The sequence below is a fragment of the Ixodes scapularis genome, unplaced genomic scaffold, assembly GCF_016920785.2.
Source record: "Ixodes scapularis isolate PalLabHiFi unplaced genomic scaffold, ASM1692078v2 PGA_scaffold0__279_contigs__length_252992795, whole genome shotgun sequence".
In the NCBI taxonomy this organism is placed as follows: domain Eukaryota; kingdom Metazoa; phylum Arthropoda; class Arachnida; order Ixodida; family Ixodidae; genus Ixodes; species Ixodes scapularis.
The window spans coordinates 73,508,475-73,526,322 of record NW_024609835.1 but is presented as its reverse complement, the minus strand read 5'-3'; the positions used below and the strand labels follow the sequence as shown (position 1 = coordinate 73,526,322).

General features: G+C 45.6%; 2 protein-coding genes across 2 annotated transcripts in view; both read left to right on the top strand.

Moving 5' to 3' along the window:
- The window catches only part of LOC8038271 (high mobility group protein 20A), a 50,163-nt gene extending 37,529 nt beyond the window's left edge, over nucleotides 1-12,634 (top strand). The window contains exons 8-9 of the mRNA XM_029982452.3: nucleotides 1,488-1,703; nucleotides 12,223-12,634. Of these exons, the coding sequence (XP_029838312.2) occupies nucleotides 1,488-1,703; nucleotides 12,223-12,365 (359 nt within the window). The 3' untranslated portion in view covers nucleotides 12,366-12,634. The remainder of the gene's footprint in view (nucleotides 1-1,487; nucleotides 1,704-12,222) is intronic.
- LOC115322145 (trypsin-1-like) overlaps nucleotides 1-17,848 on the top strand; it is a 106,864-nt gene that overhangs the window by 53,836 nt on the left and 35,180 nt on the right. The window lies entirely within an intron of this gene.

The following is a 17,848-nucleotide window of genomic DNA, read 5'->3' as shown; positions in this document are numbered from 1 at the left end:
TTCTTGAACCTCTTATGCCACTTAAAAGCACTCAATTTATTTATAGCATGTTCACCATATGCCATTGTTAATAGGGCCTACAATTTACTGGCACTTTTACCAATCTTCACACAAAACTTGATGTCAATTCACTGCTCTATGGCCAACAGTGTTTCACAAACATGTGCAACTTCCTCTGTTGCTAAGCAGCAAATGGTTTACTTTGTCTGTGTCTCAGATAAGCACAAGTCGAACATGTCCAGATCTGTTTTTGTAGTGCCCCAGCATGACAGCTGTGGCCCTTCCGGCAATTAAGCAATTAAATTTTCACACCTCGTATTTCACCTGGCCAGAACGTCCTTTGACATGCTGGTCTCATGTTTTACTTGAAGTTGCTTTTAAAGTGAGCTGGCACATCCCTCTGCCCTGCTCCTTTGACATAAGCAGGGTGTCTAGCGACAGGGAAAACCGGGAATCGTCAGGGAAATTTTAATTACCAAGAAAAATCGGGGAATTGTCAGGGATATTGTCAAAAAGCGAGCCCAGTCAGGAAAAATGAGACGGAAATGCCATTGAGTGCCCTGAGCAAAGACTTGAGGACTTGGGGGCAGAAAAATAGGCAACAAATTCTGCTTAGAGTGGAGCGTGGACTCTGCTCACCCGATGTAGAATGTGCTACCCGAATCCAATCCAATCCAAGCCTTAAGCCAAAAGTATCCAAAAGTGTGCATCTGCCGCCACGCTGCCATTCGGTTATTGACGTGTGTGGTTGAGTGTCGTGTTTTCATTGTGTTTCCGGAAGTGGCCTCTTCACTGACGATGTCAGCGGCAAGAAAGTGCTAGCTTAATCCGGACTGGACGAACCCGAATATTTCGGAATATGCATGTTGGATTAAGCCCATGAAAAATGATCCTCACAGTGCTCAATGCTCAATGCCTTGTGTCGTAATGGTCTTATATATTTACCTGCCTCTACAGTAATCAGGGAATTTCACCTGAAATTTTCAGGGGAAACCTGGAAAAGCCAGGGAAATTCATAACAATAATTTGCTAGACACCCTGCTTAAGTAACAATCAGTGGAGGCACATACTAAAGAAATGAGCTCTAAGTGAGTTTTGCCTGGACCTTTAAATTGGCATCTGTAGATACCATGCAAGGTAGCAAGGCTTCACTGTGCAATAGGTGTTTATTGTTCAAGAGCTAACCTGCAGCTGTCTTGTGCCACTTCAGATTTTTTCAAAACTTTGACGGGCCATTTTATTTAAGCAGTTTGGTCACATTAGGATTGAAAGGATTGGGCATTTTATCGGAAGTGTGCCATTTTTATTTTCAATAAAGCTCACCTGAATTATATGACTAACTTTCTTTTTGTTATACAGGCATTTGTTTGGCATTTTATGGTATGCAAATCTATGAAAACTTCAGCCAATTATAAACAAATTTCTCATTGGCTCTTTGTGCCTGCCTTGCGAAATAACCTGCTGTTTGTTTTGCTTCATACCGACAGTCTGTGAGGCAGAGCTAAGACAACTGCGCAAGTCAAACACAGAGTACGAGGAGCAGAATGCCATCCTCAGCAAGCACATTGATACCATGAAGGCAGCCATAGAGAAGCTCGAGGTGGAAACCGTGCAGCAAAAGAACAACAATCTGGCCTTGCAGCAGCACCTCACCGGCTTGAGATCTACCCTTACCACAAGCTTCTGCAACCTGCCACTGCCAGGTGAGCATAACTGTATTTTCCAACGTTTTTTTTTGTCATGATCGACCATATTACTTGGTGTTACACTTTAGTGTGACCTGCTATGTCAATGTTTTATTGTGCCTATAAATAACTGAGTGAAGGAAGCTGTCCAGCTGTGACTTTTTATCCACTGTTTTCACTTTAGTGAATTGTTTTATGATTGTCTCTTCAGTGAGATAATTGTCAGCTGCATGCTTTGCCATACTAGATGGTTGCAAAGTGGAACTTCTACATCCATCCAAGCCACTCCACATTGCTTGTGTTCTTGTTGACATAAAATTTTTAAAAGCTAACTTTAGCATTGTTTTTGTTTGCTGGTGCAAAAATACTCCAGTTCAAATTCAGTAAACTCTCGGTAATTTAAAGTCGCTTTATTTGAATTTTCAGTTAGTTTGAAGCAAGGGCGCTGTCTTGGCAGTTAAACATACGAGGCTATAGGAAAATATGCACGGTTATTTGAAGTTTAAACTCTGGGACCGGTTAATTCGAAAGATCTTTTTACTTGCTCGAGAGGTCTGGCAACTCTAGGAGCATAAAAAAGCCTCGTGATTATGCTGAGCAAGCTTAAATGTAACCCGTGCACACTTCATTGCTTTTATCTAATGTGTGCGCAGTTGGGAAAAAGAAGAAATGAGCCTTGCACGCGAACAAGCTGCCAGGCGGTCACTGCAATTAAACAGCCAAGCCAGTATGGCTTCGGGCGTGTGTCATGGCATCTTTCCCACAGAAATTACGGAAGCAAGCACAGCTGCACAGCGCGTGCGGCCAACAAAGCTTGGTTTAAGGCATCACCAAGTTCTATGAGACATTTTGTCCACCAAATATATTGATGTCAACAAACATGCCATGGTCTGTAGTTCGCTTTCGAGCAGTGACATTGTGCAGGTGGTTAGGCCTAGGAACGATCGCGTCGCTTTCCTTGCCGTGTGACTGAGTGCCACTGCCGTGGAAACCCCTTGTAGCACTACAAAGTGCAATTTTCCATTCTAAGAAAGGCTTGCAATTTTCAGAGAATACTGCGTGCCTTTGTTAGTGGGATACTGCTCCTCTGTTAGCGGAGGCAAGCAAAAATCAACTTCTCCCAGGGAGTATGTACGGTTTGAGTGGGTTGTTTTCTAATGGGAATTATGTTTAATTAAAGCATTTTGCTGTCCCCTTGAGCTTCGAATTACCGAGAGTCGATTGTATAACTCAAGTGTTTTCCAAATCATTACCGCAAATGTCTAAGATAGTAGAACCTCATTGATATGTTTTATGTGAAGCATTAAAAGAAACATATAGTATAGACCACTTACAACGTAACCGCTTATAGTGCAGGACCGGGTATAACGCGGCTTTTTTAAACCACCGGTTCGCCTCCCATGGAACTCCATGTATTTACATACCGCTTAAAATGCAGGCACGCGAAGGGATATACCGGTTATAGTGCGGTTTTACGAACAGCCCGGCGACCGCGCCGACTGACCGATGCAGAGAGCACACTTCCCTGTGCGACACTAGATAACGGCGCAAGCCGCAAGCAATACTCGCGGGGCAAGGAGGTTGCTCGAAGAAGCGGGGAGAAGCGAAGAGAGAGGCTTCAGTTGCCATAGCGACGGAGGGACGCACGCACGTGTCGTTCACGTGCGTGCGTCCCTCCGCTGCGTTGGAAAACAACCACAATGAAGAAAAACCTGGTCTCGATTTCATTAAAACTTTGGGGTACAATTCTCCTTAGGCCAGGCAAAATAATGTACGCAAACATGTTGCACCATTTGCTTGGTAAAAAAGTTCTAACCTGTAAAAGTGGTGGTTGCGAAGTGTCTTGACCAGGCATCTTTCGTTTCTCCTCGCTGCTGGTATTTATTAATTTTTTTTTAGGAAGAAGCAACATTTTTTTTTTTCCACGAATAAGAAATTTTTGTGTTGTAGCTTGCTGTCAAAGAAGATATCGTTCCAGATTTTCTTTTGCTTGTGACTGTCTACGGGAGTTCATGAAAGTTTACGCTCTGATGGAGAACCAGCATATCCCACTTTTATGTTTGCATCAGTTTTGTAGCTGCCCAGGGCTTTTGTGAGGAGCATACAAACAGGAAACAATGATTCCTGTTTTGGCCCCTCGTAAGCGAAATGCGAGCTCCTACTCCGTGGACCAGTGTGTGTGTTTGTGTTTGTGATGCAGGACTTCTTGAACTTGATTGCACTTGGACTTCGCATGTCTCGTTTATTTAAACTGTAGATAATAAAGGAATGACACCTCGAATGCAAGGGTACAGGGCGCATATGTTACAGCAAGGCCAAGGAGGAGGTTTACATTTGCTACGCCGGTTTTCGCAGTCGTTAGTGCTGTCAGGAGCTGGTAAGATCTTTGAGCTCGCGTTTATCGCGGGGCAAACATACACATCCTCCTTGGCTCTGGGGGTAAGCGCCCCAAACCCCTGTACCTGAGGTGTCGTTCCTTAATTCTCTACAGTTCTAATAAACAAGACTCAAGTTTTCTTTAGCCTAACTCCGGCACAAACAGTTGTTCATGCACTTCTTTCCTTACGTCTAAAAACGTAACAGCGACCTAAAGATGGCGGCTTGTCAACGCTTCCCCTTGAAGGAGAATTAGAGAATCGACTGAACTTTGAGTGCATCAAGGTGGATTACTGTGACAGTTCAGCGAGACTCTTTTGGAACGTGCGGTGGCAGAATTGGTGTCGGCGCGTCAGTGATGTTATCTGGACAGCTGTGAGTTTGTGTATGTGTGTATGCCCAGGAAAGGCACAGAGGCGGAGCTTCACTGCACATGAACCTTGACTTTGCTTGGTTCGTGGCGACTTGTGTTGGTCGTCAGAGGGGGAACTCCTCGGCCGCAACAGCGTTGCGAACCCTTCGGGCTCCAGTTGGCTTAGCGGCGCGGACGAAGCAACGGGAGAAGCGACAGACGTCGCCGTCGTGCATGCAATGCACGCAGCTCGTAGCTCACTCAGATTCTTTTTGCGCCAATTACCTCCGCATTCACAAGGAGAAGATAGCTTCCAACAGAAATTTTCCCAGTGTCAAGCTCCTAGATCTTGAATCGCTGCGGAAGCTGCTACCAGGATCTGGTACTGTCGAATCTCGTGAATTCAAACTTTCTTAATTCAAACTTGCAGATAATTCAAACTAACATGCAGGTCCCATCGTATGCGTCTCTATGGGAGAAAACTCCTGGGAAGTCAAACTTTGCTTTACTCAAACAAATTTTCGGTCCCCCTCCAGTTTGAATTAACGATATTCGACTGTAATTTGCAGGATACAGACCAGGTCACCAGCACTGCTTTGGGCGCCTGAAGGCATTCCCATCCTCATCTGCCGGCACATCTGATGAAACCAACAAGACATTTCTTCAGGAAGATAAAAAGCTAATATCCTCATCTGCCGGCACAAACGAAGAAACCGACGAGACATTTCTTTAGGAAGAGTAAGCAGTCAATGACCTGACCAGATACAACCAACTTTCCAAATTTTCTCTGTTGAAGCCAGCATCTTTCATTTGGAAAGGGCTCAAAAAATCTTACGGGGAGTGAAAACAAGCAGAGATTGAAAAGGAAGTGTCGACAAAAGAATGCTCAAGTTTACTGCCTATGTACTTAAACTTGAGCTATTTTTGCCAACACTTCCTTTTCAATCTCTGCCTGTTTTTTCTTACCATAAAAGTTTTTGAGCTCTTTCCAAAAGAAAAATGCTGGCTTCAATGGAGAAACTTTGGAAAGTTAGATATATCTGGTGAGGTCATTGATTGCTGCTTCCTCCTGAAGAAATGCCTCATTGGTTTTTTTCAGGTGTGCCGGCAGGTGAGGATATTAGCTCTTCTTCCTGAAGAAATGTCTTGTTGGTTTCATCAGGTGTGCCTCCAGATCAGGACAGGAGCGCCTTCAGGTGCCCAAAGCAGTGCTGGCAGACCTGGTCTGTATCCTGCAAATTACCACATCCTGGTAGCAGCTTCTGCAGTTATTCAACATCTAGGAGCTTGACACCGCAAAAATTTTGTTGGAAGATATCTTCTTGGAGGTAATTGGCGCAAAAAGAATCTGAGTGAGCTATGAGCTCACTTATCCCAGCGACGTCTGTCGCTTCTTCCGCTGCTTCGTCTGTGCCGCCGAACCATCTGAAGCCCGAAGGTTTCGCAACGCTGTTGCGATCGAGGAGTTCCCCCGCTGATGACCAACGCCAGTGGCCACGAACCAAGCAGAGTCCAGGTTCACGTGCAGTGAAGCTCCGCCTCTGTGCATTTGCTGGGCATACACACACAAACTCACAGGTGTCCAGATGACATCACTGACGCGCTGACACCAATTCTGTCCCCGTGCATTCCAAAAGAGTCTGAGCTGTCGCAGTAATCCACCTTGATGCGCTCAGAGTTCAGTGGATTCTCCAAATCTCCTTCAAGGGGAAGCTTTGACGAGCCGTCATCTTTAGGTCGCTGTTACGTTTTTAAACGTAAGGAAAGAAGCGCATGGACAACTGTTCGTGCCAGAGGTAATCTGAAGACTACTCGAGTCTCGTTTATTAGAACTGTAAAGAATTGAGGAACGACGCCTCAGGCACAGGGGTGCGGGGCGCTTACGTTATCCCAGAGTCAAGGAGGATGTGTATGTTTGCCCTGCGATAAACGCGAGCTGAAATATCTTACCAGCTGCTGACAGCGAGAGCCATCGTGAACCACGTATACCCCGCGGCAAACGTAAATCTCCTCCTTGGCTCCCCTGTAACATGAGCGCCCTGCATGCGAAGTCCAAGTGCAATCAGGTTCAAGAAGTCCTGCCTTGCCAAGACCCCTCCCCTCCACACCCCCCCCCCCCCCCCCCCCACACACACACACACGCACATTGGTTCACCAAGCAAGAGCTCGTATTTCGCTTACAAGGCGCCGAAACAGGAATCATGGTTTCCTCGTTATATGTTCCTCACAAGTGACCGGGGCAGCTACAAAACTGATGTGAACACAGAAGTGGGGTGTGTCAGTTCTCCACCAGAACGTGCACTCATGAGCATAAACTTCCATGAGTGCCCGTAGACAGCCACAAGCAAAAGAAAATCCGGAAAGATATCTTCTCTGACAGGAAGCTACAACACAAAAATTTCTTATTTGTGACAAAAAATTTTATTTTTTCTTAGAAAAAAATAAATAAAAAAGAGATACCAGCAGCAAGGAGAGGCGAAATACACCGGAGTCAAGAAGCTTTGCAACCGCCAATTATACCGTTTAAAACTTTTCTACCAAGCAAATGGTGCAACGTGTTTTGTATGTTGTTTTTGCCTGGCCTAAGAAGAGTTGTACCCCTGAGTATTAATGAAGTCGAGACCGGGTTTCTTTAATGCGAAAGCATTATTTGTCCCATGAAGTGAACCGATGTCATCAGCTGTGAAGCTGCTCCAAAGGCCACTTCGCCTGTCCCAATGGAGCGAAGCCTCTCATCTGTAGCGGAAATCTGATTGATAGGCTCCCATTGGCTCACGTGCGGCGTAGTTCCAAGGCGCCACCAGAGAAGCCCTCTCCATGGCAGCTCAGTGCACGCAGTGCCCTGGCCGCCGGTAAGAGGTGCGGCAGTGCGGTCCTGGCCGTACAGCCCGCCTGGGCAAATTCCGGAGAGACTGCACGGCCGAGCTCAGTGTGGCACGGCCACTTCATGAGAGTGCACGCTCGGCCGTCTACGCCACTACGCCTCAGATGAACTGGGGGAGCGGAGGAAGGACATTCATGCTTTCGCATTCACAACTCGTAAGAAGTGCTTAAGTGTCCTCGAACTTTTTTTTATTAATGTGAAAGCATTAACTGGTCCTATGGAGCGAACCAACGTCATCAGCTTTGAAGCCATGCCAAACAGCCCCTTCCACTGTCCCAATGTCATCTGTAGCAGAAATCTGATGGATAGGCTCCCATTGGCTGGCACGCGTCATCAAGGAGCAAGGCTCCCATCGGCTCTTGTGTGGCGTAGTTTGGAGAGGGTGCACGGCTGAGCTCAGCGCAGTGCGGCCACGTGACGAGAGCGCGCGCTCGGTCGTCGGCCGACGAAACGTGGCTGTCCATGTGACTACGCCGCAGACGAAATAAGGGAGAAGAACGACATTCATGCTTTCGCATTTACAACTGTTTTTCATTATGGATATTTTTTTAAAATTTATTGTTTCAAACAATTTTTTTTATGTTAGTATTTTTATTGGAAGTTTACAAGTTGTAGGAATATTTTAGATGTCCTGGCCTATATTATGTATAGTTTTCAAACTCGTTAATGCCATACATATTGAGGTAGAAGGCCTCAAAGTTAGTGTGTTTGTTTCACCTAGTCTAAAGTTAGAAATTTTTATATTTTTATTTTAGTTTATAGAGCTCACAATAATTGTGTCCAATTGACTTAAACTGTGGTACGTTATATGAAACAGGAAACATTTTTGGCACACTACTCTTTACCTGCCTTCCATAGGATTGCAAAGTTGGCAACTATTGCTGTCTGCAGAGAGAGCAGGACCGCCGCGCAACCTTAAAGCATTCTTTTTCTCGTAGTGAAAACACTTTTTTGAGACACAAGCTTCAGTTTCGTGCGTTTCATTTGTGTCTACATCGCATATAAAAAAGAAACAGAAAAAACAAAAATGTCGAGCGGGCATGCAGGTTCAATCTCTCATGGAATTGCACCACTATCCTTTCAATCGGAGCTCGGCGTCGTTCTGACATCCCCGCAACTGCTGCACAAGAAGCAGACGACTTGCTCTCCGGATAGGAAAAATCGAGGAAGAATGTCGACCTTATCGAATCTAGCCTGACCTTTTTATTAGCAAGACCCGTGCCTCCGCTTTTTTGTGGAGCATGCGGAGAGTGTAATTACTGCCGTTTGCAGAAGTAGGCCAGGGACGATTACACTTCTTCCTAAAAAGGTGGCCCATTCTAGCACACCTAGCATGATGCTCACATGTGCAGAATCAGAGTGCTGATCTTGGTTTTGAATCTCAACCTTATACTTTTCTGCTCGTCCATGAGTTGGCTCAACATGCATTTTGCAGGAAACTAGGTGCATGCACTTTATTAATACAAGGATCGATCAAGATTTTGGTAAGTGCCTGTTGGCAGCTGTGCCTGTTGCCTGTTGGCAGCTGGTGGTGCCAACAAAGGATAAAGCAGCTGCCAGGCACCGAGGAAATGTCAGGGACCGTTGCTTGCAATCACAGAAGGCCGTATAAAATGCAAATGTGACTCGGTTTTGAATTTTTCTGTAGGGGTGTGTGAATACTCAAATATATGAATTCAAATCGAATAGCAACTGCCCGAATAATTTGATTCGTGAATCGAATTCCTGGTATTCGGTTATTGGAATATTCAATATATTCGGCCAAAGACGGACGGTTGGCGCGGAGCTGACAAAAGAGCCGTTTTTCCTCCCGATGTTAGCGCCGTAATGTTAGACCGACCTTGCGAGAAACACCTATTGGTCCTACCATTCCATAAAAATCTTACGCACAGGTTAGAAAAAGGAGATGTAACGAACGCGACAAACTTTATAGCATGCAGAGTTACTCATGATTGTGAGACAATCTAACCTTGAATCACAATCGAAACATCCTGTTTGCGCCGCTTCCAGAGAGGAATGGTTGGGAGGCCGGAATTCTGCGTCGTGCCTAATTCTTTTCACAAGTAAAGCCCCTCGTTTCGAATTGATGCACCGATGTACAACACACTTGCCACACTCGCAGAAATCAGCGACTGCAACATCACAAAAAGAAAACCACGTTGACCATGTCGATGAAACCGGTAGAGTTGTCGTCGTCGTTTTTCTGGAACGGCAAGCCGCATATTCTGATTCGGAATGAAACGGAACTGAAAAATAGTGTGCCTAGATTTGAAAGGGTTTCCGAGCGTTCGATAGCCGCGTTGCATTCGAATTACGAACTGCGAGAAGGTGACAAAAAGACGAGGGTGTCGATCGCACAGGCGTCGCCGCCCTTCCGTTTGCTCGCCTTCTTTCTACGCGACAACACAACACAAGCACACTTGCGAGCCGAGAACCAATCTGCGCGGGAGCAGTCTCTGTGCTTTCAGCGTCGCTTGCTCCCTCTTTTAAATCTAGGCTCTCTAAAACGGGATAGATGGACAGAGAGGGTGACCTGCGCCACCTAACCACATGTTTTTTTTCTTACTTCAGATTATATTGTTTAAGCCTGATTACTCAGATTTAACAGGTATCTGTTTATTTATATGAAATAAAATCCCGGTTGCCCTTTTCTCTATCTTAAAATGGAGACCAAAAATCACAAAATGCCCCTTTTCTGAGATATACAAATATAAGAAAGGGCATGTCGCAGTGTTGGGTTGTGCTTTTAGTGAGAAAAAAAAAAAGGCACGTGTGGCTGTAACTTTGGTTTTTTTGTGATGCTTAGGGTAGATAGAGTATGTTTGCACCATAAAATTGGATTTTTAGTGGCCAACGACCATCAGCAGCTGCTTGCCTTTTCTTTTTTTTTTTTCACTGGAACTTTTATACATTTAAGCTTTTGTTCCATACAAGGTGCGTATTCTGCACCAGGCGCATACTCTGCACATATAATAACCTCATTCACAACACGCTGAAAAATTCTTACAAATGATATCGCAATCCGATATTCGGCTTTCTTTTCTTAATTCGATTCGATAAGTACTATTCGGTATTCGCACACCCCTACTTTTTAGTTTTGAAAGAAAATCTGGAACAGTCTTTGCCATCTTGCTTGCCAGAAAGTGTTGTAGGGTTTGGATTCTATCAAACGTTGCACTTCTGTTTCACACCTGATGCTGTCCTAGTGCTCAACATTCCTTTTTTATTCTTGTAATGCTAGAGATACATGCTTTAAAATGTATCTGAAAGAATGTGTGAGTCAAGCATGTGTAGAAAGATGCTGCTAAACCCAGTCACTTAGCAGTATCGCGGAGTATGTGAACCATGAGCCTTTGTTATCCATGCTGTAGTTCCAATTGTGACTGCGACACTGCATGCTTCTGGAGAGACCTGTTTGTGCTCTACTGATTGGCTAAAACCTTTTAGTGCAGTCGCAGACCGATTTTTTGGACTTTCTGGGGATGGTAAAAAAGTAAGAATAGAACAGATTGAAAAATATGCAGATTACAAAAAATGAACTTTATTGAGCTTAAACTGGCTTCAAAAAGTCACCTAGAGCTGCCTGCCTCGTGCTTTGCTCGTGTCTGATGACATATGCTTGGATTTGAGTGAGCATCATGCTCTTGTCATACACATCAAATAGCAATGATATGGCATCAGTCAGTTCTGCGTGCGGTTCAAGCTCGTTGCCAATGGCGGCAAAGTTGCAGTTAAAATTTCCAGAAGCAGACAATATCTTTGACTTGTTCTTCACATAGTCCAACAGCGTGTGCTTACACTGTTCCATGTTTCTGTGGAACAGTTGGAAAACGGAAGAAAACGGACAAAATCAAATGGCAATTGTAATACAGTAAAACCTCGTTATAACAAAACGGGATATAACAAACTAATGGATATAACAAAGCAATCATAATTCCCCTTGCTTGCTAATAGTGGGAAGAAATGGACATTGGCTATAACAAACTAATGGTTATAACGAAATAATTACGACCGCTCCTTCAACTTTGTTATAACGAGGTTTTACTGTAATAGTGCGGAGCATAAAAATATAAAAAATAGTGCCACCTAGCGGTTTCGCTTAGCAGCATTTGGATTGGCTGCTAAGCCAATCTAAGCCAAAGTAGAATTAACAATGACGACTCTTTTGCAGCTATCTTCACGACCGTTCACGAGACTTTTTCCGGTCTATAAAGTCCTAAAAATCTAACTTCCTCCAGGCTCTCTGAAAAATTGGTCTTAAATACGTACCGTATTTTCCGTGTTATATTCTGCAGACTATACATGTTTAAAAGTTTAAATTTTAGGCTGTGCGGGCTATCTACACGTGTGGACTATACAGGAATGTTGTTTTTCAAAATCGTTCATTGTGACAAGGCGTTACGGATTTTGTGAATGAAAGAGTATGTTAATGATGGTTTATGTATATTACAAGTTCTTTTGCGAGCTAAGAAAGCAGACATTTGTCTAGGTGTGCCGTGTTTGAGAAGACTCATGTGTACTATGTACGGCGTGCCGACTACGTATCGGGTGCTGACTATCTAAACTAAAACTTATATTTTTATCCCAAATTTGCCCCTGCAGACTGCACACCGGGTGCGGACAGCAGTCCGGAAAATACGGTACTCTTTGTACCATTTAGGTTGTGATTCCTCGGTTAGGTCCGAAATAGGGTACAAGTCTGAATTTGTGGCGCAAAGATGTGAAAGAAACAGACTAAGCAATCTTTTTAAGAGTGGAATTGGCCGTGGCCACCAACTGAGAAAAAGTTTTTAAAAAGTGCCTTGCCTCTTTTCGATTCTGGCTCTTAAAATGGGTCATTTTTAGTGCTCCTTGTATATGTCCGTCTGACCACCCCTGCCCTGTTGTACAGTCTGATTTGCTTGTCATTGTTTCCCTTTTGGCAGGTACGGGTGAAACACCCAGCTTGGAAAACATTGACAGCTACATGGCCAAACTTCATGGCATCATCTTGGATAATCCTCAGGAAAATGAAGCACTCATCTCTTCAGTTCGAGAGATTGCCAGCCGTTTAGAATATCAAGGGTGAATTCCCTGGGATTTGATATACATATTGGCCTTTTCATAGTGCCAGAAATTACTTCATGTGAGCATTGCCAGTTTTCAATTAATGTGGGAATTGATTGCTGTGGCAACCACCGACACATACATCATCTCTGGAAATTGCAAGAACAATCTCACTATGCTGCTGTATTTTCAAATATTAATCACCATTCATCGAAAATGAAATCAAAGGTTTTTGTCTCAGTACACGGTTGTGTGACAGTGAAACAAATAAATGTCACTTGGAAATGCCTATCTCTTTTGGTGATGACTTATAAAAGGAATATTTTCTCAGGAACTGTCGTGGCCAGTGTTTACAATGATACATATTTTGTAACATGAAAGATGGATGAGCCTATGCAGTTATCTTAGTTGTGTTATGATTTTTTTTATGTGCATCATAATGGCTGGAAACAAGGGCATAAAATAAGGGCAAATAATGAGTATGATCTTGCCCATGTCTATGTGCGTCGGGAGGATGTTTTTCAGCTAAGAAATAGTCTCGATGCGCCGAGAAACTGGGAGAGGAGGAGTCGATAGCGCGGTAGATCTAGCGGGTAGATCTAAAAGTGCAGGATCCTGGGAAAGTAGTGTCACTGCCTTCCCTGCCTCCCAATCCGACAGAAACATATACTAACATACAGATGACCCAAACTCTTGAGGACTGATTGGTCTCGGGTGCCCTAGGAATCGCCATTTCGGTCCATTCTAAACTTCCAAACGGTCGCTCTGAACCAGACTCGCCATGATCATTATGGTGGCACCGTGCATGCAGTCAACTTGTCATTCATGGTTATCTCCGCAGATGCACAGACGTCACATTATCCATTTCGCACCTCCACGGAAGAGAGTTAGGGGGGAGCTGCTTTTGCATGAATTGTGAGTGACTATAATCATCTAGAGGGAGAATAGCGACGTGTGGGTATGTCTGGGACACACACGAGAGTCCCAACGAGAGGGGAGTTCCTCGTCACTGGTGTTGGCCGGAGAGCTGACGGGATGACGTCAGGTGCAAAGCATTTATTGTTCTTGCATATTTCAAGACACGAAAATTATTTTTCAATGCTACCGAGCACCGACGCCGCACGTGGTGGTGGTGCAAAGGTGTGAACTAGTTTTGCCGGTGTGTGGACAACAAAATTTCGTTATTGAAGAAATGTCTTTATGAAGCAACCTGTCACCCGCAATTGGGTTCGGCTCACCAAGGTCAAGAAAAAATTGTTCACTCCATGGGGAGCTTGACGCCACTTTGCCAGGATCCAATGACTGGGTGGGCCTAAAGCTAGCTGCTGCTGTCAGCCGCCCGACTTTCACATTCCAACGCGTTTGACGAGTGCAACGGAGACAAAGGCAGCCTTTGTTTCCACTGCACTTGTCGAACGCGGGCGTCCGGCGTTTGGCTTTCGCATTTGGACGTGTTCAATGAGTGCAGTGGAGACAAAGGCAGCTTTACCCACTAATCATTCGAACCAGAGCCTGACGTTTAGACGCCCCCGCGCGCTCTCTCGTCTCCTCCTCTCCCTCAGTTTCTCGGCGCATTCATTCCAAGATGCAGTTTTAACGCAGAACATGTTCTAGGGCTGAGTTTGATGAGAAAAGTGACACGTTACGGTCAAGCGTTACTCTTGACCAACAAACAGGCCAAGGTCATCTTCCGCAAAATCCCTTATGAGCGGTTGCCTCTGAGAAATCGCCCATCCTGTTTTTGGAGCTGAATATCCCATAACAAAAATTTTGAAACATCGCCCACTCCCCGATTGTCGCCGGATATCAATCACGCGATGTGCGACATGAATCGCATCAACCGCGCGATCGGCAATACCGTTACGTGGGACAAGCTAGTGTGCAGCGGGTTTCCCCATCTCTATCGCATGAGACGCGAATCTGCAGCAGCCGCGATATGTGGTATGGGACATGCGAGGTCATAGCTGATTATAACGCAATTAAATGCAAAAGTCCGAGCGAGCTGGACAAGAATGACGAAAATAATCTCTGGAGGAGGGGAGCAAGAGGGACAAAGGACAAACAAATATCCAAACAGCTAGATGACTGACTGGTGCGTGGCCGAAAAAATCCGACTGGTCCGGTATCGAACCCGGGACCTCTCCATTTCCAGTGGAGCGCTCTACCAACTGAGCTAACCAGGGGTTAGACGTCAGTGGAGCAAATGGGTTTTATCAGCTGCCACCAGTCTAACACCACCTTTTCTGGTGAGACACGAACTGTGCCAAAGTGCATATCCTGCTGCATTGTGCCAACATCTGAAGAATTTGCGCCAATATTGCATCAAAGGTCAATATCAATCATATTTAAGCGTCTACCTTTTTTGCGGTTTCCACGTCTCTTGGGGTTCGAGCAAACCAGCGGTCACGAAGAAAGTAACTAAATATCAGTGTGTCATATTTTAAAGGGCAACTCTGGCCAAAACTCAGAATTAGGGGTGTCGCGAACCGGCCGCGGTTCGAGTTCGACCAGGTTCGACTTTTTCGAACTTTTAGTGGAAAGTTCGACGAACCTTGTATTGAGGTTCGACTCGTGTGCGCATGCGCGACAGGCTGGCCAGTTAGCTTCGGATTGGATGGTAATGGCTAAGAGATGAATTAAGTGCAGCGCTGATTGACTGTTTTAGTCAATAAAGTGCTAAAAATTAAGTTATTAACTTCTTCAGTGATTAGAATTAGTTTATTTTAATTGCAGCTGTTCACAAAATAAAATAACCCTTTGCATAAAAAAAAAAAATTCTCCAAACCTAGACATGTTTGTATCAAGGTCTGGCCACACTGTCCACAAAGTCGAACCGGTCGAATCTGATGAAAAGTTCGAAGGTTCGTCGAACCGGTTCGACCCGGTCGAACCTCGAAAGTTCGACCAAAAAATCTGGTTCGACAAAAGTTCGCGACACCCCTACTCAGAATGAAATAAATTACTGGTAACCATTTTGTTCTTAGCCCAAGACTGAGGCAGGAAAAGAGGAAAGTTTCAAAGTAGAAGAAAAATGAACAGTCGAGGACACGTCTCTTGAAACTTTCCTCTTTTCCTGCCTCAGTCTCGGGCTAAGAACAAAATGGTTAACATCCACCAGCTCGCCTGCGCAATCACTACATTATCATAAATTACTGGTATCGCTATAGTGACACAAAATACGGCCCCAGCCAAAATATTACGTCCGTGGGACGCCGCATTCTCAACTAATGCCGATAATAAAAATGCGACCTGCCGCGAGCCGCTGCTCCTTAGCAGGTGGCCAGCGGGTTGCCAATCGCTAAAGCAACATTGGGCCGTGACGTTAGTATCGTTCTCTTTTTTTGTTTCCTCCGGTTCGGGCGTTGCGCGGAGTGTGCTTCTTTGAGCCGCTACCAATGCTACTTCGGCTTGGGATTGGCATGTTTAGCCGTTGCTTTTATCTGTAGCCCGTGTAGCTTCAGTATAGCATTTTTTTTTATTTGCTTGTGAGGACTCCAAGACTCGTTTTAGCGAGCAACTCGGTGCGCCCAAGACTCCCCAACTGTTCCTCGAAAGATGCCGAGTGCAACTTGTAGCGCTGTGGGCTGTTCAAACAACCCGCTGCGCAACACGGAGCTGTTTTTTCTCAAGTTTCCAACGGACCGGAAATTGGAAAAGGTTTGGGAGAACGCTGTTCGATGAGTGGACTTTGGACTTCGGCTTTTACGCGCCCGACGAAAAAAGAACAAAAAAAAAAACGGATGTGTACAGCCCAGCACACGTTTGTTCGGGCACCGCGCCGGAAAGCCTCAAAGCTTCGTGTCTGGGACTGACCCGCAGCGCGAAAGCGAGAGGGCCCCCAGTACTGTGTGTCACTGGCAGCGCGGCGTAGAGCAACGCCGCTCCATTCACGGAGCCCCAATGACAATTCAGGCCTAGCGACGAGTACAGAAGACCGCACACACGGCGACAGCCGCCGAGTACGGCACCGAACCAGTTCGCTCGTTTTCCAGTCGCTAGCTTTTGGAGACAAGCAACAAATACGGCATAGCGCACGCGCGGTGGCGGCCGCCGAGTACGGCACCTAACGAGTTCACGGGTTTTCCAGTCGCCAGCTTTTGGGTATACTACCTCTTGCTACATATGCTGGATAACTACCACATATGCAGAACTAAAACAAAATCAGCTTACCTCCTATCTTTGCACGGCTAGCGCAACAGAGGTAGGTGCCGCTCGGCCTGCATACTCGTTGAATGAGAACGATCCTGACGTCACGTTCACTTAGCGGCTGATTTCTAGTGTTGCCGGGGACTCGATCGGCTAGTTTCGGTTTTGTTGGCCGTGCCCCAAACAAAACTTTGAGGCCGTCGATATCTTTAAAAGTACGCACAATAACGAGAAAAAAAATACCTTGCAGTTTAGGGACGCTTACTGCGCTAAAACCGCCATAATCCCAAAATCGAAAGTACCTATTGAAAAATCCGGCAAAAACTTCCAGTGACATTTGGTGGAAACGGGTTAATTTCCACTCATTTTCACCAGAAACCAGCATAGTTTACCAGTTGTTTGGTGGAAATATTACCGGCCGCCACTTCCAGTAACCAGATTTCGCTGGACCTTTTACCGGAGCCCCTTACGGTTAAAATCCGGCAAAAACTTCCAGTTAGATTCGGTGGAAACGGGTTAATTTCCACTCATTTTCACCAGAAACCAGCGTAGCCACTTTCGCTGGAAGTTATACCAGCGCCACTTTCGATTACCCGCCGCTGGAATCCTACCGGAAGCCACTCTCGTTTGCCGGCAAGGAGGTTAGAAGTACTAGGAGGGGGCACGTTGCAATATTGGTGAAGCCTAGTCATAAAAAGTTTAAACGATTTTGTGCCCAGCGTGACCGCAGATCTGTCTGGCGATTGGTGTGCGTGACATGTCACGTGTGAGATGGATGGTTGACTGTAGAAGGACTCCTTGCAAGCTAGCGCGCGCTCCGTCCGGTAGGTTTTATCAGATCATAGGCTAGACTGTGGTGTATTCTAGTACCCCATAGCACATAGAGATCATACATACTAACTCCATAGCAAGACGAAGGCTAGCTACGGTCACATGATGTGGTCACGTTGGCATGGTAAGTGAGGAGAGGAAGGAGGAAAATGAGAAAGAGGCGAGGCGTCAGGGGAGCATGGCTTGTGGAGGCTACGCAGCCGACGTCGTGCCCTCTCCTACCCTTCTATCCTCCTTGTTTGCCGGACACCGAACATCACTGGAAGCCGACGCAAGGCAAACGGCTAAAATCAAGGAAGCCAAGACGAGCCGGGGACTGTGTTTGTAATGGCGGCCGCCAATGCAGCGGCATTCTCGTGAGTGCGTGTTTTAGCTCGAAACGACGTTGCAATTCTGCAAGAAGTGCGTGCAGCGAACTGTTTTGACGATCCAAAAAGGTGGGCAGCGATCACTGGCAACTTGATATTTGCGACAGGCAAAAGTCTGGGCCAGAGCAGGTACGAGACCACTCGAGCGGCTTGCTCGTGA